Source organism: Dendrobates tinctorius, unplaced genomic scaffold (assembly GCF_039654945.1).
Source record: "Dendrobates tinctorius isolate UK_male_01 unplaced genomic scaffold, ASM3965494v1 ptg000028l, whole genome shotgun sequence".
NCBI classification, from domain to species: domain Eukaryota; kingdom Metazoa; phylum Chordata; class Amphibia; order Anura; family Dendrobatidae; genus Dendrobates; species Dendrobates tinctorius.
Genome location: NW_027361696.1, coordinates 6,480,502 through 6,505,423, shown reverse-complemented (window position 1 = coordinate 6,505,423; position 24,922 = coordinate 6,480,502). Strand labels below are relative to the sequence as shown.

General features: G+C 45.7%; 1 protein-coding gene across 6 annotated transcripts in view; it reads right to left on the bottom strand.

Moving 5' to 3' along the window:
- The window catches only part of SNX19 (sorting nexin 19), a 68,093-nt gene that overhangs the window by 29,235 nt on the left and 13,936 nt on the right, over positions 1 to 24,922 (bottom strand). For all 6 annotated transcript variants that reach the window (XM_073570051.1, XM_073570050.1, XM_073570053.1 and 3 more), the window contains exons 6-7: positions 23,176 to 23,295; positions 22,049 to 22,179 (exon numbers count right to left, since the gene is read on the bottom strand). In XM_073570051.1, the coding sequence (XP_073426152.1) occupies positions 22,049 to 22,179; positions 23,176 to 23,295 (251 nt within the window). The remainder of the gene's footprint in view (positions 1 to 22,048; positions 22,180 to 23,175; positions 23,296 to 24,922) is intronic.

Sequence of the window (24,922 nt, the reverse complement as noted above, 5' to 3'; positions counted from 1 at the left end):
CTCGGGATCTTAGCCACAAATTTGTTGCTTTTTCCCCCAAATTAGGTGAGATTTCAGGGAGATTGAAGTCCTCCAGGAGAATTCTTTGCTATCTATCTCAGATAGCTTTCTTTTACTTTAAGGCCGATATTTATAGGCCAATTGTTTACTTGTCTAGGTTTGTTTTCTTTTTCTGTTAAAATGTTGTTCTTTATTTGTTCATGAAAATATTGTCCTACAATGTTAGGGGTGTTAATAGTCCTCACAAGAGGTTCGCAGTTTGGAAAGAAATTAACCATATTCGTTCTTATGTCGTTTGTCTGCAGGAGGTCAAGGTGGCAATCAATCACCAGCCAATCTTCCACCACAAAAACTATCCCCACCTATTCAAATCCTTAGCTTTTTCAAAGAAAGCGGGAGTCATTACTATGGTAAGCGGTGCTGTCCCGTTCCAATTGCTCAGTGAGACCATTGATCCCTTGGGAAGATTCCACATCCTTGTATGTCTCCTTAATAATAGGCTCTGCACAGTGGTAAACATATACAGTGGGGCAAAAAAGTATTTAGTCAGTCAGCAATAGTGCAAGTTCCACCACTTAAAAAGATGAGAGGCGTCTGTAATTTACATCATAGGTAGACCTCAACTATGGGAGACAAACTGAGAAAAAAAAATCCAGAAAATCACATTGTCTGTTTTTTTTTCATTTTATTTGCATATTATGGTGGAAAATAAGTATTTGGTCAGAAACAAAATTTCATCTCAGTACTTTGTGATATATCCTTTGTTGGCAATGACAGAGGTCAAACGTTTTCTGTAAGTCTTCACAAGGTTGCCACACACTGTTGTTGGTATGTTGGCCCATTCCTCCATGCAGATCTCCTCTAGAGCAGTGATGTTTTTGGCTTTTCGCTTGGCAACACGGACTTTCAACTCCCTCCAAAGGTTTTCTATAGGGTTGAGATCTGGAGACTGGCTAGGCCACTCCAGGACCTTGAAATGCTTCTTACGAAGCCACTCCTTCGTTGCCCTGGCGGTGCTTTGGATCATTGTCATGTTGAAAGACCCAGCCACGTTTCATATTCAATACCCTTGCTGATGGAAGGAGGTTTGCACTCAAAATCTCACGATACATGGCCCCATTCATTCTTTCATGTACCCGGATCAGTCGTCCTGGCCCCTTTGCAGAGAAACAGCCCCAAAGCATGATGTTTCCACCACCATGCTTTACAGTAGGTATGGTGTTTGATGGATGCAACTCCGTATTCTTTTTCCTCCAAACACGACAAGTTGTGTTTCTACCAAACAGTTCCAGTTTGGTTTCATCAGACCATAGGACATTCTCCCAAAACTCCTCTGGATCATCCAAATGCTCTCTAGCAAACTTCAGACGGGCCCGGACATGTACAGGCTTAGGCTAATTTCACACTTGCTTTTTTTTGCAGCGCGTTTTTCCCGCAAAAAAACGCATTGAAAAAACACATACAAAAGCATACAACTGCTGCTTTTTTTCAAGCATTTTTATGAGCATGCATGAAAAAAACACAGCGTTTTTATGTGTTTGTATGCGTTTTTAGTGCGTTTTTACCGCGTTTGCGTTTTTTCCAAACATTAGGTGGCCCCTCACACTAACCCAAACCATGACTTTACTAACCCAAACCCTAAACCCTAACTAACCCTGACCCTAACCCTTAACCAAACCATACTTAACCCTAACCCAAACCCTAAACCCTAACTAACCCTGACCCTGACCCTAACCCTGACCCTGACCCTAACCCTGACCCTAACCCTTAACCAAACCATACTTAACCCTAACCCAAACCATAAACCCTAACTAACCCTGACCCTAACCCTAACCCTAACTCTAACCCAAACCCCTAAATTCCATGGTTAACAAAAAAAAACGCATGTGCAAAAAAACGCATACATAAGCATGCCAATGCGCACATATGCGCACCCATAGACTTATAATGGGTGTCTTGCTGTAAAAAAAACGCATTGCGCGCGCATGCGTTTTTTTGAGGCAAGTCGGACGCCCAAAAAATGCAACAGGTTGCATTTTGTGCGCCCGAGTGCATACCGCAAAAAAACGCATGCGCGGAAAAACGCGTACAAACGCATGTGTACGCGCACATAAGCGCATCCCATGCAAAGTATAGGAAAAAAAAACGCATGCGCTATTTAGCGCTAAAATACCGCGGAAAAAAAACGCAAATGTGAAACCAGCCTTAAGCAGTGGGACACGTCTGGCACTGCAGGATCTGAGTCCATGGTGGCGTAGTGTGTTACTTATGGTAGGCCTTGTTACATTGGCCCCAGCTCTCTGCAGTTCATTCACTAGGTCCCCCCGTGTGGTTCTGGGATTTTTGCTCACCGTTCTTGTGATCATTCTGACCCCACGGGGTGGGATTTTGCGTGGAGCACCAGATCGAGATTATCAGTGGTCCTGTATGTCTTCCATTTTCTAATTATTGCTCCCACAGTTGATTTCTTCACTCCAAGCTGGTTGGCTATTGCAGATTCAGTCTTCCCAGCCTGGTGCAGGGCTACAATTTTGTTTCTGGTGTCCTTTGACATCTCTTTGGTCTTCACCATAGTGGAGTTTGGAGTCAGACTGTTTGAGGGTGTGCACAGGTGTCTTTTTATACTGATAACAAGTTTAAACAGGTGCCATTACTACAGGTAATGAGTGGAGGAAAGAGGAGACTCTTAAAGAAGAAGTTACAGGTCTGTGAGAGCCAGAAATCTTGATTGCTTGTTTCTGACCAAATACTTATTATTCACCACAATACTATGCAAATAAAATGAAAAAAAAACAGACAATGTGATTTTCTGGATTTTTTTTTCTCAGTTTGTCTCCCATAGTTGAGGTCTACCTATGATGTAAATTACAGACGCCTCTCATCTTTTTAAGTGGTGGAACTTGCACTATTGCTGACTGACTAAATACTTTTTTGCCCCACTGTATGTACCCAATAAAAGGCATATTGCATTCTTAAATAAGCTGCAAAAGAAAATTAATAAAAATTAAGTCGGGTGACCTCATTCTAATAGGAGATTTCATTATAATTCCCGATAACAGCCTTGACTCATCCTCCTCGGCAAGATACAAAGCCCCAGTACTAAAAAATTGGCTAATACAAAACGAATATTATGATATATTTCATTGTTTAAACTCAATTTCCCGAGAATATTCTCACTTTTCGGATGTTTATATCACATCATCACGTATTGACTTGATCCTTACTAACATTTTTACACTAAAAGAAGCTCCAATCTATTAAAATTTTGAATAAATCTTTATCCGATCACTCCCGTGTCCTAGAGGATAAACAGTCACACTCAGGATTTCATGTAATTTGCAGAAAAAGGATTTATTTCAATCACCAAATAAAGAAAATTGCTTCACCGCAGTAGAAAATGCAAGCTATTCCATAAGGTAACATTTCGACCATGTCCCTGGTCTTTATCAAACCTTATAATAGAGATACAAGGAAGGGTAGACTAGTGTAGAATTGATAAGTATTGAAATCCCATTATGGGCTTATATGGTGCTGCACTGGGGGACCGCGGTGAACTGTCCCCCCTATAGTTGGATTTAGCCTACCCTCCCGTCAACTTAAAATAGGGCTATTTGCTGACGATCTTTTTCTTACTTTACTTGACCCCCTAAATTCAATCAAAGCACTTACCCTGGAGTTGGAGGCTTTTTCTAGGGCTTCTTGTTTTAAAATCAACACCCAGAAATCTAAATTTTTGACTCTTAACATGACAGACTTGGAAATTGGGGAATTGAGGAAAAGTACTGAGTTTACCTGGGAAGCAGAGGGGATTTGTATACCTCGGGATTGCCAAAAGTAGTTAAATTAAAGCAAATTTAAATGGTATCCTTAAAACCATCTCCCATGATACCTCCTTCTTCTCAAGGATAAAACTCTCCATGCTTGGGAAAATATTGACTTATGTCTATCATCTTAGCCAAGGTTCTTTGCCTTTTTAGGGCCCTCCCACTTAATATTTCAACTCAGTTTATATACAATATACAGAAAATTATAAACTCATTTATATGGAAGCCTAGAGTGTCGGCAGAAATTCTGTATAGACACAAATATAGAGGAGGTGCAAGCCTTCCCAATATACATGTGTACTGTATGGCTCTCCTAATTAAACAGAGCTGGTGCTGGCTCAATAATAATCTGTTATGTCCAGCTTGGCTTCACCTAGAGAGGGAAGCAAGTAACACAGGAAATCCTAGGGATTTACTTTTTTGTTTTTTCCTTCAAATACTTCAAAGAGACTCTTCACATCCCATCTTCCATCCTATTATCTCTGCTTGGAGAACAACGATTAAGCCATACAAAGATTTGGATAAAAAAAAGAACAGGCCTTGAATGTCCCATTACACCTTGTGGCTTCAATATTTAATATCCCTCTTTATAACGCTTCATAACTTGGGTATCAAAAGGGTATGCGATATGCATAATGGGACTAAATTCTTAACCTTTAGTGAATTAAAATCCAAATATAAATTACCATCCTCTGAACTGATTCCTTTTTTTATGCTAAAAGATTGTGTACAAAAAATATTGACGGGTAGAGCTTGGAATTTTAAAATATTATCTTAAGGCTAAGTGCACACGTTGCAGAAAATTTCTGCTCAAAAACCTGAATCCCTTCCCAGAAACCGCACCTATTTTTCCGCGGCGTTTTTTGCACGGTTTTGATGCGTTTTTTTCCGCAGCGGTTTCTAAAAGCATGGGAGAAGCCTAAACCGCGGAAAAATCCGCAAAATTAATGTGCATGCTGCGCTTTTTACCGCGATGCGTTTTTTTCGCGGTAAAAAACGCATCAATGTGCACAAAAAGTGCAAAATGCATAGAAATGACTGTGCAGCTTATTTTTAGCGGTTTTATAGTGAAAACTGCGGTAAAAACCGCTAAAAAAAGCTGTGTGTGAACACAGCCTATTAATTCAACCATTTCAGTGACTCTCCACGAGTATTTTTTTAAACTATTTAGCAGGTGGTATTACACACCCATTAGACTCTCTCATATTAGTCAGGATCACTCTCCCCTTTGTTGGAGAGGTTGTGGACAACAGGGAAACCTTTATCATATCTTTTGGTGTTGTCCGAAGCTAAAAGGTCTATGGCTCCGAGTCTCACATCATATCAATTCTTTTTTAGATAACTTTATTTTAACTCCCCAGAAAGCCTTACTTTCCATAGATTTGGACTGTCTGGACTTATCGGTGAGACAGGTTGTCATACATATTTTCCAAGTTGTCAAAAACAACATAGCCTTTTGTGGGAAGGAACCTGACCCGCCTAAATTTTTCCGACATCCTGGACAAAATTCATCTACACAAGTCCCTCGAACGGAGGTTTGCAATTCGTAATAACATTATTCACAAATACATCAAGAAGTGGGATGATTTGGAATAGTAAATTTAGATAATTCTAATCTTCATCTTGTTGACTATATTTAAGCTGTGTGCCCACGATGCGATTTTTAAGCGTTTTTGCCGCGATTTTCAGCGCAAAAACGCTGCAAAAACGTTTAAAAATCGTGTACAGAACGTCCCCCATGCATTCCTATGGCATTCCGCACATGCTGTGCTAATGCTGCGCTTTTTTCCGCGGCGTAATCGCATCGCGGAAAAAATCGCAGCATGCTCATTCTTTTGTGCGGAATCGCAAATAATTGCCGCGATTCCGCACCCATAGGAATGCATGATAATCGCTTACTTCCCGCATGTGGCTATGCCCACCATGCGGGAAGTTAAGCGTCTCATGTGCGGTTGGTACCCATGGTGTGGAGGAGAGGAGACTGTCCTCCAGGCCCTGGGTACCATACCCCTGTAAAAAAAAAAAAGAATAAAAAATAAAAAAATCGGGGTATATTTACCTTCCGGCGTCCCGCGCTGCATTCCCGGGCCTCAGCGTTCCCAGTAATGCCTTGCGGCACGGTCCTGTGATGACGTGGTCTCGCGAGATCGCTATATTAACGCGAGACCAACGTCATCACAGGTCTCGCAAGGCATTACTGGGAATGCTGTGGCCCGGGATGTCAGCGCGGGACGTCGGAAGGTAAATATACCCCGATTTTTAATTTTTTTATCATTTTTAACATTTTATCTTTTACTATTGAGGCCGCATAGGCGGCCTCAATAGTAAAAACCTGGTCACACTTTTCAAACACTATGTTTGACGAGTGTGACCAACCTGTCAATCACTTTCCAAGCGATGCTTCAAATCGCTTGGAAAGCGCTTGAGAAAATCGCGGCAAAATCGCGAACATAATCACGGTGAAATCGCGCAGAAAAAAACGCGCGATTTCTGGGAAGGAGTCCGGTTTTTAGTGTGCGTTTTAACACGCAACATGGGCACATAGCCTTAATGGCTGGTTGGTATTGCCGTTTTGTACCTCTCTTCTGGAAGCTATATATTGGTATATGTATTATCTATATGACCCTTCAATTGGACATGGTTATAAAGGTTCTCTAGTTTTATTACACTTACCTACCCTATGTATATATTCCCTTTCCTTCCCTAGTTTTGGTTTAAAAATTTCAATACAAAGATTTAAACAGAATTGTCCAAACCTTCAAAAAAATAAAAGGAACACTTAAACAACAGAATATAACTCCAAGTAAATCAAACTTCTGTGAAATCAAACTGTCCACTTAGGAAGCAACACTGACAATCAATTTCACATGCTGTTGTGCAAATGGAATAGACAACAGATGGAAATTATTGGCAATTATCAAGACACTCAATAAACGAGTGGTTCTGCAGGTGGGGACCACAAGTCACATCTCAGTACCAATGCTTTCTGGTTGATGTTTTTGTCACTTTTGAATGTTGGTTGTGCTTTCACATTCTTGGTAATATGAGACGGACTATACAACCCACACAAGTGACTCAGGAAATGCAGCTCATCCAGGATGGCACATCAGTGCGAGCTGTGGCAAGGTTTGCTGTGTCTGTCAGCGTAGTGAACAGAGGCTGTACACCAGGAGACGTGGAGGGGGCCGTAGGAGGGCAACAACCCAGCAGCAGGACCGCTACCTCAGCCTTTGTGCAAGGAGGAACAGGAGGAGCACTGCCAGAGCCCTGCAAAATGACCTCCAGCAGGCCAGAAATTTACATATGTCTGCAGAAACGGTTAGAAACCGACTGCATGAGGATGGTCTGAGTGCCTGACGTCCACAGATGGGGGTTGTGCTCACAGCCCAACACCATGCAGTACGCTTGGCATTTGCCACAGAACACCAGGATTGGCAAATTCGCCACTGACGCCCTATGCTCTTCACAGATGAAAGCAGGTTCACACTGAGCACATGTGACAAGAGTCTGGAGACACCGTGGAGATCGATCTGCTGCCTGCAACATCCTTCAGCATGACCGGTTTGGCAGTGGGTCAATAATGGTGTGGGGTGGCATTTCTTTGGAGGGCCACACAGCCCTCCATGTGCTCGCCAGATGTAGCCTCACTGCCATTAGGTACCGAGATGATATCCTCAGACCCCTTGTGAGACCATATGCTGGTGTGGTTGGCCCTGGGTTCCCCCTAGTGCAGGACAATGCCAGACCTCATGTGGCTGGAGTGTGTCAGCAGTTCCTGTAAGATGAAGGCATTGAAGCTATGGACTGGCACGCCCATTCCCCAGACCTGAATCCAATTGAGCACATCTGGGACATCATGTTTCGCTCCATCTACCAACATCACGTTGCACCACAGACTGTCCAGGAGTTGGCGGATGCTTTAGTCCAGGTCTGGGAGAAGATCCCTCAGGAGACCATCCACCGCCTCTTCAGGACATGCCCAGGCGTTGTAGGGAGGTCATAGAGGCACGTGAAGGCCACACACTACAACGCATCATTTCCTTGTCTTGAGGCATTTCCACTGAAGTTGGATCAGCCTGTAATTTGATTTTCCACTTTGATTTTGAGTTTCCTTTGAAATCCAGACCTCCACGGGATATTAATTTTGATTTACATTGATCATTTTTGTGTTTCCTTGTTCTCAATGCATGCCATTATGTAATGAATAAAGATTTGCAGCTGCAATATTTCATTCACTGATATCTACGATGTTCCCTTTATTTTTTTGAGCAGTGTATATTAAGGATATAATTTTATTTATATGCAACTGCAAAAAAAGGCCATGAAGAAATTATATAATCCAGAGAGTTGTGTAAAATTACTAGAAATGTCAAAATGGCCCCTGTAAGGCTAAACACTAAAGCAACATACAGCGCTATCAACAATATGAAAAAAGGGGGAAATTCCTCAATATATTTAACTGAAAAGAGATTTACCGGATGCAAATGTTGATAAGGGCTGCGGTGAGGTGTGGCAAGGAAAGGGTGCTGTGGCCAGCCTTGCGTCCGAGGAGCGCCGTTTCGCTTGAAAGCTTCTTCACACTGGGGCTAAGGTAAGTATTGAGGTAAGGGATTATATATACCAAAATATACAGGTGCCGACAAAGGACCTGGAGGGTTATGTGGCCCCATGAACTCGTGTGTTACTATGGTGCATAAGGCTGGAGGAGGAAAAATGACTTCCGGGCAGACAGCCCGTGACACGCAGTGAAGCGCACAGCGTGTCATGTGTAGAGCGTAGCTGGAAGTGCAAGCGAGAAAACAGGAAAGTCCCGCACGTTGTGATGGCGCATGAAACTAGGGGAGGATTCCCGAGGCAAAAGGGACTTCTGGACAGGCGCTCCATGACATGCGGTGGAATGCACCACGCGTCACAATTGGAGCGCCTACGGAAGTCAAGGGGAAAAGACGGTCCAGCGCATGTGCACAAAACACACGGGATATTAGAAAATCAAGGTTTGTTTTCCCTATGGGGAAAGCCCTGCATGCGCATAAAAATGGAGTGGTATAAAGTGCAAGATGGAGAGGAATGAAATAAAGTAAAAACAATGTGTTGAAAAGGGAGGTGAAGGGAAGTAAAAGAGGGGAATTGAGGTGAATGAGAGTGAAATGAAAAAGGGGAAGGAAAGGGAATAAGACAGAAAAGGGGGGGAGGAATAGTGTAAAGATATTTTAACCCCGCACGTTCCAATTCACCAAACAATTTTGCCCCTATCTACATAATGGGGAAAAATTGTATGTATTGGCTTCTGCACCGTTGTAGCTACAGCCACAAAATTTTGCACAGTCACACGTCTGGACCCCGAGAGCGTCATAGGCTATGTTGTGAGGCAAAATTTTAACCCCGCGCGTTCGAATTCACCAAACAATTTTACCCCTATCTACATAATGGGGGAAAAGTGAAAGGAAAAGTGTTGGAGGTAAAAACATGGATTTTGTGAGTACTCACCGTAAAATCCCTTTCTCCGAGACGCTCATTGGGGGACACAGGTACTGTGCGTGTATGCTACTGCCCTCTGGAGGCTGACACTAAGTATACAAAAAAAAAGTTAGCTCCTCCTCCGCCGCATACACCCTCGCCCCGATTGCGGGCGGAAACCAGTTTAGTGCAACAGCAGTAGGAGAACACAAAACAAATTAGCCTTAACGCAGAATACCATATGTCTGAAAAAGGACCACCCTACTTTTAAAAAGGAATTATACTAATTAAATAAACAAGAGCCAACTGGCTCATAGGGTGGGTGCGGAGTACTCACAAAAATCCATGTTTCTCCTTCATCTCATTGGGGGACACAGGTACTGTGGGACGTCCTAAAGCAGTCCCTGGGTGGGAAGTCAACTCACCGATCCAAGCCGCATGCCCTCCTGTCTAAAGGTGCGCCACTGCTGCTTGGAGAATCTTTCTACCCAGGCTCGCATCTGACGAAGCCTGAGTATGCACATTGTAATGCTTAGAAAAAGTAGGCAGGCTGAATCAGGTTGCCGCCTTGCATACCTGCTCTGCCGAAGCCTGGTGCCGAAGCGCCCAATAGGCGTCCACTGCCCAAGTAGAGTGCGCACCTATCCCTGTTGGAATCGGCGTGCCTCTAATACGGTAATCCTCTTGAATAGTTAGACAAATCCATCTGGCTATGGTCGACCTTGAGGCTGCGAGCCCCTTCCCTTCGCCCTTTGGGGATCACAAACAGCGAGTCTGTCTGGTGAAAAGGCGCCGTCCTCGACACATAACTCCTGAGCGCTCTCACTAGGTCCAATGTGTGGAGCGCCCTTTCCAGCCTATGCACTGGCGCTGGACAAAATGAAGGCAAAACAATGTCCTCATTAATGTGGAAAGAGGACACGACCTTCGGCAGAAAGGGAGGAGCTGGTCTAAGGACTACCTTATCCTTGTAAAAAGTCAGAAACGGTGCTCTACAAGATAGGGCTGCCAACTCCGAGACCCGCCTAATGGAAGTTATGGCTACCAAGAATACAACCTTCCTGGAAAGATAATAATGAAATTTCTTGCAACGGTTCAAAAGGAGCCTCCTGCAGGACACTCAGGACCAGGTTAAGGTCCCAGGCGTCTATGGGCGCTCTAAAGGGGGGCACCAAATGAGAGACCCCCTGAACGAACGTCTTGACCTGCATATTAGTAGCGATCCTGCGCTGGAAGAGGACAGCCAAGGCCGATATCTGCCTCCTAAGGGAACTCGGGGCCAATCCTGCGTCTAGGCCTGACTGAAAAACAGCCAGGATGTTGGGAACCGAGAAGGCCAGTGGCGCAACCCCGTGCTCTCGACACCAACGAAAGAAAACCTTTCAAGTGTTATGGGAAATTCTCGTCGAGGTTGGCTTCAGGGCGCTAACCATTGTAGCAACCACTTCACGCCCAAACCCCGCCTGGGTCAGAATCCAAGATTCAACGGCCATGCCGTCAAACACAGGGCCCCTGACTTCGGGTGTCAGATCGGCCCCTGAGACAGCAAGTCTGGTCGTTCTGGCAAACGCCAAGGAACGTCTTTAGGAGCTGCACTAGATCCGCATACCATGCCCAACGGGGCCAGTCTGGGGCCAGCAGAATTGCCGGAACCCCCTCTGTCTTGATTTTTCTGATGACCCTCGGAAGTAGTGGGAGCGGGGGAAACAGGTATGGGAGCCGAAACTGATTCCATGGTAGGACCAACGCATTCACTGCGATTGCTCGCAGGTCTTGAGATCGAGCGACATACAGGGCCACTTTGGCGTTTTCCCTGGAGGCCATCAGATCCATGTCCGGAGTCCCCCACCGTTGGCAAATCTGCTGGAAGACCTCGGGGTGCACGGACCATTCCCCGGCCGCGACACCCTGCCGGCTTAGGAAATCTGCTGCCCAATTTTCCACGCCTGGTATGTGGACTGCTGAGATTACCGAGTGGTTCCCTTCGGCCCAGCGTAGTACATGCTCTATCTCGTGCATGGTTGCCCTGCTGCGCGTGCCTCCCTGGTGATTCACGTACGCCACCGTCGTGGCGTTGTCCGATTGAACCCGGACCGGATGTCCTGCTAGAAAGTACTGGAAATGTTGCAGTGCCAACCGCACCGCTCGAATCTCCAACAAGTTGATCGGGAGGCATGCCTCCTGATGCGACCATTGCCCCTGAGCCGTGTGATGGCGGAAAACTGCTCCCCAACCGAGAAGACTCGCATCGGTTGTGATCACCAACCATTGATCTGGTCGAAAGGGCTTCCCCTGACGAAGAGAGGAGTCACGCGTCCACCACTGAAGTGACCGTCTGACTCGAGAGGACAACCTGCACTGATGATCGAGCGTGAATGGACTTGTCCCAAGATGTCAAGTGAGCGTGCTGCAGGGGACGAAGATGAAATTGGGCAAACGGAATCGCTACCATTGCCGCCACCATCCTCTCTAGAACCCTCATCCCGAAACCGAATGGTGTGAGGGCCTGGTTGTTGAAGATTCCGAACTCCCTGCCGGAGCGCTCGAGCCTTGTCCTGAGGGAGAATTACCAACCCTCGGAAGGTGTCGAAAATCATCCCTAGGAATGAAATCCTCTGAGCTGGGACAAAGGATGACTTTTTCCCGTTGACCAACTATCCTAGGGGAGATAGGGTATCCAGCGTGATGCTGACATTTTCCTCGCATGCCCGAAAGGACGGACCCTTCACTAAGAGGTCGTCTAAGTAGGGTAAAACCACTATGCCCCGAGAATGTAGAATGGCCATGACGACCGCCATTACCTTCGTGAACACTCTGGGGGCAGTGGACAACCCGAAAGGCAGAGCCACAAATTGGAAATGCCGACCATCGATTGCAAAACGTAGGAATCGTTGATGCGGGGGAAAAATAGGGACGTGGCGGTAAGCATCCTGGACATCGATCGAGGCCAAGTACTCTCCCTGCTCCATGGTCGATATGACTGAACGGAGAGATTCCATTAGAAAGTGCCTGATTCTGATGAACCTGTTCAGGAGCTTTAGGTCCAAAACCAGCCTTACTGACCCGTCCTTCTTGGGCACCGCGAACAGGTTGGAATAAAAACCTTGAGTTCTTTTGCACTCTGGTACAGGGACAATGACCCCGTTGCACTGCAGTACCTTGATGGCCCCTAGCAATGCCTCTGCCCGGGATTCTGCTTGGGAAGCCGGGAAAGAAAAAATCGTATTGGAGGATCGCTGACAAATTCTATTTTGTACCCAGACAACACCAATTCCGCCACCCAAGCGTCGCGTGCCACCGCGACCCAGACGTGGCAGAACCTGAGTAGACGTCCGCCCACTCTGCCGTCTTCGGGTACGGATGTCCGGAGTCATTTCGCTGAGGGCCTCTGGGACCTGGCCCCCCTTGACCTGGGCGGGCGGCCTCACATCCTGTCCACCGGGTTGGCTCTATACGTGACCTGACGCTCCTTGTCTTGGTTGTAGCGAGCTGGGGCGGAAGAACTGGCTGTTGCCATCCACCCGGGGCTGCGAAATTCTCGAAAGCGTGCCTGAGGCTGACGAAATGGCAGTTTAATTTTCTGCTGTGGGAGAAAGCTGCTTTTTCCCCCCGTAGCATCTGAGATAAGTTTGTCTAATTTTTCCCCAAATAGGCGGCTACTCTGATAAGGCAGGGAAGTCAAGGATTTCTTGGAAATTGAATCAGCCCGCCATAGCTTTAACCACAGGGCTCTCCTAATGGCGATTGCATTCGCCGCCGCTAGTGCTGCGCAATTAGCCGCATCCAAGGACGCATTGATTAAATAGTCACCTGCCATCGCGATCTGACCTGCTATCTCAGACACCTCCGTCGGCAGGTCTCTATCCTGTAGGACCTTATTTAAAGAATCTGACCATGACATCATGGCCTTGGCTACCCATGTTGCCGCAAATGAAGGAGAGAGTGCTGATCCTGATGCCTCATACACCGAGTGGGCTAAACTCTCTATGAGCCGATCCGTGGGGTCTTTAATGGAAGAAACACTAGGCACCGACAACAAAGTTCTTGAGGCCAGGCGTGACACTGGGGGATCCACAACTGGAGATTCTGCCCATCCCTTACAGAGCTCTGGTGCAAACGGATATCTCGTTTCTAGCGGTTTTTGTCCCGAAAAACGCTTGTCTGGACGTTCCCTGTGCCGCTGCACTATGTCCTCGAACTCTGGATGAGTGCTAAACAATCTATGCGGTCGCCTGGCCTTCTTAAAGGATACCTTATGACCTGTGGTTAGGGAGACGTCCTACTCAATACCCAAAGTTTGATTGACAGCCTCAATGAGACAATCTACCATCTACCGACACCCCGGAGTATCCAGGTCCAAGGATTCCTCCACATCATAACCTGAACTCTGCTCGCTCCCGGAAAATGGTGACGGTGAGCGAGACGCCGCATTCACGGATGCCGAAGCACCGGAGGGGCCTGGAGACGCAGTCTGGGTTCTCTTCCTATGCGTCTGTCTAGAGAGAGTGCGGCCCCTGCAGGCCGGAGGCTCTTGTGAGGTGGATGAACCCTCCCAAACAGGCGAGCCGTCGTCTCTAGCCCTATCCGGGGCCTGAAGGGTCTCAATCGCCTTCATAAGCGAAACCATGGACCGAGAGTGTGATAACGCCCATTCCGGGGGATCCAGACCCCTGGGCTCTGTCGTCGGGGAGGGCTCCTGGGCGCGTTCGGAGTCACAGGCCTCACATAACTTATTAGTCTACGCTCGTGGGAACATAACCCCACAGGAAACGCATGCGGCATGAAGGAACTTGTGCGTTTTTCCTTTCCCAGACATATTGCTGATTAGGCCAAAATTATGAAAGTTCGAGGGGAAAGGAGGAGGATGCACTTTAATGCACGTAGTGTGGCTCCGGGACGGGGTCGCACTTACCCTGCTCCTGTGTGTCCCCCCGTGCTCCTGGGTCTGCCTCCGATGCGCTCCTTCAAGTCTGGGTAGGCTGCGAATGCTCTCCTGATCGCGGTGTACCCTGCACTGAAGCCGGGGCCTCAATTTTATCCGGCGCCCGCCCTAGTCACTGGGGCGGCGCCGGATATGACGTCACGCTGGGTGGCGGAACTTCCACCCCCGGCCTAGGCCGAAGCCGCGGGCTAAATTAGACACCGTCCGCCCGCACGTGCGCTGTCGGCCCCACTACCCCGGCGATCCGGTCCTTCATGCCGCTCTCCTCACATCCGCTGGCGGTGCAGGTCTGCGGCCCTGCTGAGCTTCCTGCCGGACACAGCCACGCGCAGGTACCAGGAGGGAGGAGGGGAGGCGAAGAGGTGAGGAGGGAGAGAGGTGAGGGAGTGAGGCGGGGGGAGGGTGGGGGGTAATGGAGCTTGCAGATCGCAGCCCTAGCCCCATTATAAACAGTGGAGAACCCTCAGGGGACTTCATAGTGTGAGCTCCAAAAAACGCTGCCCAGGGCTCTCCCCAGCTCCATACTTGCCACTGGTAGCGGCACCTGGGGTATTTCATTTTAGGACGGTGCAGGCACCCTAACTCCGTCCGCCTAACAGGGGCGAGGAGAGGGACCGTCCGCCGCCATGCAGCACCGCCGTCTTGCGTTGGTGGAGCAGAGGGGGCCGCACAGACTAGTCTTGTGCCTCTGTCCAAGCCCATGGTTTCAAAACCTAGGGGTGGACAGGGCCAAGTCTGGCATAATGTCCCACGTCGCGGGAAAGGATACGTGGAGGGACACTCGCATGTGCTCGCCCGTTGATGGTTTGGGGAAATCGGATCCTTTCAATAGGATGCGTTGACCCTGTCTTATTTTCATAAAATAAAAAAGAAAAATAGATGTCTGGGGAAAAGTCCCAGAGATGTCCCTCGGTGCGGGAAAGGATACGCGGAGGCAATACTCAACGCGTGCTCACCCGTTGATGGTTTGGGGAGATCAGACCCTTTCAATAGGATCCATCGCCCCTTTCTCCTCTTCATAGCAAGAAACCAAAAAAAAAAAAAAAATAGTCTGGAGAGATCCAGACTGCGTGTGCCTCCATAGGACACTAAGCAAAAAACTGGTTTCCGCCCGCAATCGGGGCTAGGGTGTATGCGGCGGCGGAGGAGCTAACTTTTTTTTTGTATACTTAGTGTCAGCCTCCAGACGGCAGTAGCATACACCCACAGTACCTGTGTACCCCAATGAGACGAAGGAGAAATTTTGCCTCACAACATAGCCTATGACACTCTCGGGGCCCAGACGTGTGACTGTGCCGAATTTTGTGGCTGTAGCTGCGACAGTGCGGATGCCAATCCCGGACATACATACATACACACACACATACACACCCACATTGAGCTTTATATATTAGATACCAGCTTTCATAGCATTGCTTGATCTCTTAATATCCCGAGATTTTCCCCCTACAACAGGTTATTCCTCATTGAAACCCTCTATGCTTTTGGTTTGTAGTGCAGGCTATTTATTCTACATTAAATTGCTGTGCGCTCCCCTGATTCTTGTTGGAGGTATATTCCCCATCCCCTTCCTTTTTTTTTAACCGTATTTTATCTTTGTGTAATTAATAAAGAATAATTTTTATAACAATTTTAATTTCCAGTCACTTTTTACTGCTATGGCAACCTACCACAGCAGTTTTTGTGTTATTTATATACATGAAGAAACCATACAATAGACCCAGACCAATACTGGATTAGAACATATACATGAAGAAACCCCACTATAGACCCAGACCAATACTGGATTAGAGAGTTATACATATACATGAAGAAACCCCACTATAGACCCAGACCAATACTGGATTAGAGAGTTATACATATACATGAAGAAGCCATACAATAGACCCAGGCCAATACTGGATTAGAGAGTTATAAATATACATGAAGAAGCCATACAATAGACCCAGACCAACACAGGATTAGGGAGTTATATATATACATGAAGAAGCCATACAATAAACCCAGACCAATACTGGATTAGAGAGTTATACATATACATGAAGAAACCATACTATAGACCCAGACCAACAGACCAATACTGGATTAGAGAGTTATAGATATACATGAAGAAGCCACACTATAGACCCAGACCAATACTGGATTAGAAAGTTATACATGAAGAAACCATACTATAGACCCAGACCAATACTGGATTAGAGAGTTATACATATACATGAAGAAGCCATACAATAGACCCAGATCAATACTGGATTAGAAGGTTATACAAATACATGAAGAATCCATACTATAGACTCAGACCAACACAGGATTAGAGAGTTATACATATACATGGAAAAGGCATACAATAGACCCAGACCAATACTGGATTAGAGATCTATACATATACATGAAGAAGCCATACAATAGACCCAGATCAATACTGGATTAGAGAGTTATACATATAAGTGAAGAAGCCACACTATATAGACCCAGACCAATACTGGATTAGGGAGTTATACATATACATGAAGAAGCCACACTATAGACCCAGACCAATACTGGATTAGAGAGTTATACATATACATGTAGAAGCCACACTATAGACCCAGACCAATACTGGATTAGAGAGTTATACAAATACATGAAGAAGCCAAACAATAGACCCAGACCAACACAGGATTAGGGAGTTATAGATATACATGACACATGTAGGTGAAACAGAAAAACCAGGATCCTCGGAACAGCCCACCCAAACCCAACCTGACCAGAACACCAATCACAACAACCTGACAAAAGCCGGAATCAAGAAGATGGTAGACGAAGGCCAGGAGAGGTACGTAAGTGTCTGGAAGAACGACATCATCAGCTCACAGAAACTGACCATGTACCAGAGTCTACAGAGAGACTACAGACTGGCCCCATATCTGGAGAAACTCCCGGACCCCAGAGACCGCAAGATCCTGAGCAGGTATAGACTCAGTGCCCACTGTCTGGCCATCGAATCCGGCCGACACAGGCAGAGCTACAAGCCCAGGGAGGAAAGACTGTGCCAACACTGTGACCTGGAGGCCCTGGAGGATGAGACCCACATCCTGCTACACTGTTCCAAATACTCAGCAGTGAGGGACACTCACTTCAGGAGACTCTCACATCTCTTCCCAGATTTCATCACCATGAAGGAGGAAGAGAAAACATATATCCTGCTGGGGGAAGAAGAGAGAGCAGTGGAGATAGCAGCACAATATGTCAGCGAATGTCAGACTACGAGAAAGAGAACTATGATATGCCATGGACTTCTATGGCCCCCACCCTGGATCTGCCCCATCCCCCCATCCACCTTCCCTATGCCATGGACTTCTATAGCCCCATCCTGCATCTGCCCCCACCCAACATTCCTACAGTCCCTTATCCCTATTCCCTTTTGTACACTTGCTTTGGCAAAACTAATGTGTATTTAGTCCTGCCAATAAAGCTTCTTTGAATTGAATACATGAAGAAGCCACACTATAGACCCAGACCAATACTGGATTAGAGAGTTATACAAATACATGAATAAGCCATACAATAGACCCAGACCAACACAGGATTAGGGAGTTATAGATATACATGAAGAAGTCATACTATAGACCCAGACCAATACTGGATTAGAGAGTTATAGATATACATGAAGAAGCCACACTATAGACCCAGACCAATACTGGATTAGAGAGTTATACATATAAGTGAAGAAGCCATACAATAGACCCAGTCCAACACTGGATTAGGGAGTTATACATATACATGAAGAAGCCATACAATAGCCCCAGACCAATACTGGATTAGAGAGTTATATATATAAGTGAAGAAGCCACACTATAGACCCAGACCAATACTGGATTAGGGAGTTATACATATACATGAAGAAGCCACACTATAGACCCAGACCAACACAGGATTAGGGAGTTATAGATATACATGAAGAAGCCACACTATAGACCCAGACCAATACTGGATTAGAGAGTTATGCAGGTGCATGTTGATGATTATGGCTTACAGCCAATGAAAACCCAAACGTCATTATCTCAGTAAATTAGAACAGGGTTCCCCAACTCCAGTCCTCAAGGCCCACCAACAGATCATGTTTTCAGGATTTCCTTTGTATTGCACAGGTGATGCAATTATAACCTGAGCAATACTAAAGAAATCCTGAAAACATGATCTGTTGGTGGGCCTTGAGGACTGGAGTTGGGGAACCCTGAATTAGAATACTGTTGTTTGTAAACCAGATATTGGTACTTTTGGCAGTGTTCCAAATCCTGCTGGAGAATGAAATTTCCATCTCCAAAAAGCTTATCGGCAGAGGGAAGCATGAAGTGCTCTAAAATTTCCTGGTAGACGGCTGACTTTGGAATTGATGAAACACAGTGGACCTACACCAGCAGATGACATGGCTCCCCAAACCATCACCGATTGAGGAAACTTCACACTAGATCTCAAGCAGCTTGGATTGTGGCCTCTCCACTCTTCCTCCAGTCTCTGCGACCTTGATTTCCAAGGTCTAGTGTGAATTATCCAAAATCAATATTGGATTTGGGAGACATGTCATCTGCTGACATTGGTCTTGATAAAACACAGTGGACCTAAGTCAGCAAAGCCCTCTATTTTGTACTTCATGCTTCCCTCTGCCAACAAGCTTTTTGGAGATGGAAATATTCTCCAGCAGGATTTGTCACCTGTCCACACTGCCAAAACTACCAATACCTTGTGTAAAAACAACAGTATCACTGTGCTTGATTGGCCAGCAAACTTGCTTGATCTTAACCCCATAGAGAATCTATGGGGTATTGTCACGTGTCACGAGGAAGATGAGATACACCAGATCCAACAATACAGACGATCTGAAGGCTGCTATCAAAGCAACCTAGGCTGCATTGAAATTTGCCCTTTTTCCAACTCATAATCGAATTTTCGATTTTAAGGATAGACTCTTGTATATTTAAAAGATTGTCATTAAATTTAACACTGTCTTTCTTCTCAAAACTAGTTTTGATCTCATTAATCTCAGATTGGACACTTTTTAATTTTTCATCCTCATGCTTCATGATAAGTTGCATAAGCTTTATTGAGCAACTGCTCAGTAGTAAATTCCATGGGTGGTAAGCACTCACCTTCGGTGGCTAACCTAGTGATGTCCTATTGGGAAGAGGCATTTTTGTATTCCATGAGTAACCCTTTTGCGTCCTACATATTCTGGTATGGCAGATACATTGATGATACACTCCTTATTTGGAGTGGCGATGTATCTGCCATACCAGAGTTGGTTAATTTTAATTCCAACGACTTTAATCTTCGGTTCACGTACACTAACGATCCTCATGACACATCTTTTCTGGACTTGAAATGGTGTACAGGGTAGGAACGTTATTACTTCCACTCATTATAAACCAGTATCAGGCAATAGCATATTGCATGCCTCCAGCAGTCACCCTAGTCACACCACTAAGTTTATACCAGTTGGAGAGTTAACTAGGGTCAAGAGAAATTGTAGTGATCCTGTTGCTCTCAAGAAAGAGATGGAATTATGCTGCAGCAAATTGGAGAAAAGAGGTTATCCGATATGGTCTCTGGTGGATAGAGCCAAAAAAATTGTGCAGAGAAAAAAACGATCTGATATGCTGGCTGACAAACCAAATGTTGTTGACCATACTATAAATGATAGAGTAATTTGTTCTATCAAATATAGTCCTCAATTTAGAGATATAAAATCGCTTATTTTAAAAAACATCCCTATTCTTTATGAGGACGAAACTCTTTCTACAATTTTGTCAGCTGGCTGCCAGATTGTGGCCAAAAGGGTTAACACCCTGGCCAATACTCTAAGCCCAAGTTATTTTAATCCCAAGGGACACACAGAAACCTGGCTGAAATACAGCGGGTTTTTTCATTGCGGTACCGCAAGGTGTAGAACTTGTGTCCATTCAGAGACAACACATGTATTTTATGATAGTGGTAATATAAAACAGTACAAAATCCAACAACTTATTAATTGCAATAGCAAAAATATAGTATATGTAATTAAATGCACAAAATGCAATCTTTTATATGTTGGTTGTACCACATGCATGTTAAAAATTCGTATCTCTGAACACATCACTGACATTGTTTCTTCCACTAGTGGGAATCCGCTCTGTCATTTGCATCTAAGCACTTTATTAATCATCATCATAGAGACACAGCGTTTCTTCAGGTTTTTGGCATTGAGAGACTGAATATACCGACAAGAGGAGGAGATAATAGAAGACGGCTCATGATGCGTGAGGCATACTGGATATTTTGTCTAAATACCTGTTATCCTAACGGTCTGAATGCAAGAAAGGAGATAATGTTCCCTTACTAGATCTGTTTGTATATTTTATAAGGAAAAGGAGTTTTTTTTTCTTTTCCTTTTCATCCATCTTTACTCACTTATTGTATTTTATATGCATTTTTCCTTGTTATGATGTGTAAATTTGCATGCATTTGTATTGATGTCTTTTGTGATTTTATGTGATTCACTAATTATTCACCATGTGAGTGCTGTCTATTTTTTCATGTTGTTTTATCTACAATAAATTGGAATTTTTTTGGAAGCTGGAAAATCTTTCTTTTTTCTCGTCATTATCATCCATGACGAATCCATGGCTTCCGTTCTTCCCCGCTCCACAGGCTATTAAGCTGAGCTGTTTTTTGTTTTGCTTTTTTTTTGCCATTACTGAGATAATGACTTTTGGATTTTCATTGGCTGTTAGCCATAATCATCAACATTAACAGAAATAAACACGTGAAATAGATCACTCTGTTTGTAATGTCTCAATATATGATTTTTACTTTTTGTATTGAAGAACTGAAATAAATTGACTTTTTGATGATATTCTAATTTTGTGAGATGCACCTGTACATATACATAAGGAAGCCATACAATAGACCCAGACCAATACTGGAATAGAGAGTTATACATATACATGGAGAAGCCATAAAATAGAACTGCGACATCATCACCTGCACCCGTGACAACCATCGCCTACAGCATCATCACCAATGTCAGGGACACCATCACCTACGCCATCACCTGCATCTGTGACATCCATCACATGCACCTGTGACATCATCATCTGCACCATCACCTGCGCCAACCATCACCTACGTCAACCATTACCTGCAACATCATCACCTGCATCTGTGACATCGCATGAACCTGTGACATCACCTGCGTCCTCACCTGCACCCGTGACATCATCACCTTCCCTCGCCTACTGACACTTTACAAATCTGGGGCAAAACCTGGCTGTCATCCCCAAGACTGAGAGCAAGAAGGAAACAGGTAAAAGTGTTAAGTCAACTCCCTGGATCCAGAGTGCACAGCGAGATGCAGGGGTGCCGGCACTAATCTGCTGGGTGTCACTGCACACAGGCTGACAGGACAATGGCAGCTGCCTCCCTGCAGAGGGCGCTCTCAGAATATCCAGGTACAAGGCTCTCATCCAGAAGACCCCCAACCATACGGACGCTACAGTTGGCAATGACTACATGCTCTAAAGATCCATGCCGCCTGGAGACCAGCAGTTCCATTACCTTGTGACCGGGCAGCCTGCATTCTGCGCCCCCGTCCTGCAGCTCCCGCAGATTGTAGCATATTTCTCTCACATAATGGAAGGTGAAATCCAGAAAAGGTCTGCATCCTCCACGCCATGGCTGCTCCAACAAGCTGCCAACCCTCAGAGCAGAGTGCAGCTCCTGTGCCCGTTGTAATGCCGCCATACGCTGAGCGGAGTACAGGCTGCCGCCGGTGACAGGCTATGACGAGCCGTCCCTGACGCTCACTCACTTTGAGCTCTTCTTGGCGTCATTCTGACTCTTCCCGTCCACTTCATTCTCGCTCAGGTCGTCGGTCGGGCTCTGGGGTTCGGAGCGCGGGAAAGCCGTCTTCAGGGTGTCCACAATGGCATTTACTACGATCTGCAGAACGGGAAGGACAAGTTACAGGGGTCTGTCACCAGTTACAGGGGTCCGTCACCCCCAACGTGCATATTACATGGGGGGGGGGGACAGTGGTGCAAGGCTCAGAGTCTGAACAGCAGTGCCGGCACCGGGCTGAGAAAGTAACCACCATATGAAAATGAGGTGCTTCTCTGGGCGTGGCCAAGATTAGGATGCAACATTACATGTCCTCATTTGCATATTGGGGACCTTCTTACACTTCTGATTAGCAGTGCTTGTTTCCCAGAGTGCCCACTGTGTGAATGCCGCCGGTGTGTGCGCTCTCCACCCGGTCTACTTTCATCTGACGCCGCTCGCTGCATATACAAGCTTATATAGCGCCACCAAATACCACAGCGCTGTACAAACATCATCACTGTCCCCATCGGGGCTCACAATCTACATCCCCTATCAGTCTTTGGAATATGGGAGGAAACCAGAGATCCCGGAGGAAACACACGCAAACACAGGGAGAACATACAGACTAACTTCCAGATGTTGTCCTTGGTTGGATTTGTACCCAGGATCCCAGCGCTGCAAGGCTGCAGTGCTAACCACCGAGCCACCGTACAGTGCTAACCACCGTACAGTGCTAACTACTGAGTCACCCTGCTAACCACCGAGTCACCGTACAGTGCTAACCACCGATCCACCATACAGTACTAACCACTGAGTCACCCAGCTGCTAACCGCCGAGACACCATAGAGTACTAACCACCGAGTCACCCTGCTGCTAACCACTGAGCCACTGCACAGTTCTAACCAACCAGCCACCATACAGTGATAACCACTGAGTCAACCTGCTGCCCTATAATCCAAAGTTATAAATGTGGTGATACAACTGGGAATAATGATACTGTGATTGATCTCTCGCAGCCATCACGGCTGTGCTCTCAGGACGGCTGATAACAGTGGACAATTACTACCGCACAAGACCACTGAGGGTCCAGAGCCGCTGGCGCGGATGTTACACACCTTGTCTATCCGGGACACCAGGAACGGCTTCTTCACAAATGCGATTCGGGCGTCAGTGTTCAGCGCCAGGAATTCCTGCACCTCCTCGCTGCTCGCGATCTCTGGCACCGCGCACAAGTGCTGTAAAAAGACAAACCCAGAAAGATTTCTAGACAGGATATTCGAGATGCCAATAATTCCGCGCTCCTCCAAAATAGGCAAGGGAACCACTTGGTTCAGAAGAGTTCCATACTTTATTAAGGGCTATAAAATTACGTGTTTTGTGGACGTCCTGTCCACTTCCTCGGGTACATAGCCAATACTAACTACATGGTATCACTAATATATATATATATATATATATATATATATATACACACACACTGTGTTCCAAATTATTATGCAAAAAATATTTCCTCATTTTCTCTAAATTACCTATATGAATTGCAGTCATTGTTATTTTCCAGTCATCTAATATTCTAGTATAATTGCAATGTTTATGAACAAGCTGCCTATGAAAACAGTATATTTTTAGAAATTAGAAACACTCAAAATGCATGTTCCAAATTATTATGCACAGCAGAGTTTTCAACCTTTTTATTTTTATTTTGAACCAAAAAATGGTCAATTGTGAAATTATAAGCATTATCAGCTTATTACAAAATGAAATCAGTTTTCAAGTCAAAACTTTATTCTAGGTGATGTTACATTTGCACATAGGACCCCTTGTTGGAAAGAAGCTTCTGAACTCTCTCGTCCATTGAATTTGTCAGTTTTTGGATGGTTTGTGCTTCAATTGTTTTGCATATGGACAGGATACCCTCCCAGAGCTGTTGCTTAGATGTGAACTGCCTCCCGCCATCATAGACACTCCTTTTGATGATGCTCCAGAGGTTCTCAATGGGGTTGAGGTCAGGGGAAGATGGTGGCCACACCATAAGTTTGTCCTCTTTTAGGCCCATAGCAGTCAGAGATGCAGATGTGTTATTTGCAGCATGAGACGGTGCATTATCATGCATGAAAATGATCTTGCTGTGGAAAGCACGGTTCTTCCTCTTGAACCATGGCAGGAAGTGCTGTTTTAGAAACTCCACATAGATTATGGCGTTCACCTTTACCCCTTCAGGGATCCTAAAGGGGCCGACAATCTCTCTCCCCATGATTCCAGCCCAAAACATTACTCCACCTCCTCCTTGTTGGCGCCTTAGCCGTGTTTTCATGGGGTGTCCATCAACCAGCCATCCTCCACTCCATCCATCTGGACCATCGAGCGTTGCACGGCACTCATCGGTGAACAAAACAGTTTGGAAGTCAGTCTTCATGTATTGTTTGGCCCACTGGAGCCGTTTCTGCTTGTGTGCAGTGGATAGAGGTGGTCGACAGGATGGCTTACGCACAGCTGCAAACCTCTGAAGGACCCTGCATCTTGTTGTTCGTGGGACGTTGGAGGCACCAGCAGCTTCAAAAACTTGTCTGCTGCTATGACAAGGCATTTTTGCAGCTGCTCTTTTAACCTGACGCAATTGCCTGTTGGAAAGAGTCCTCAATTTTTCCTTATCAGCACGCACACGTGTGTGCTGGGAATCAGCTACATACTTCTAGATTGTGCGATGATCACGATGAAGTGTCTTGGCAATGTTGATTGTAGTCATGCCTTGACCTAAATACTCCACAATTTGTTGCTTCTCAGCAGCCGACACATCCTTTTTCTTTTCAATTTTGGCAAAAAATGTAGGCTGCTTAATAATGTGGAACAGCCTTCTTAAGT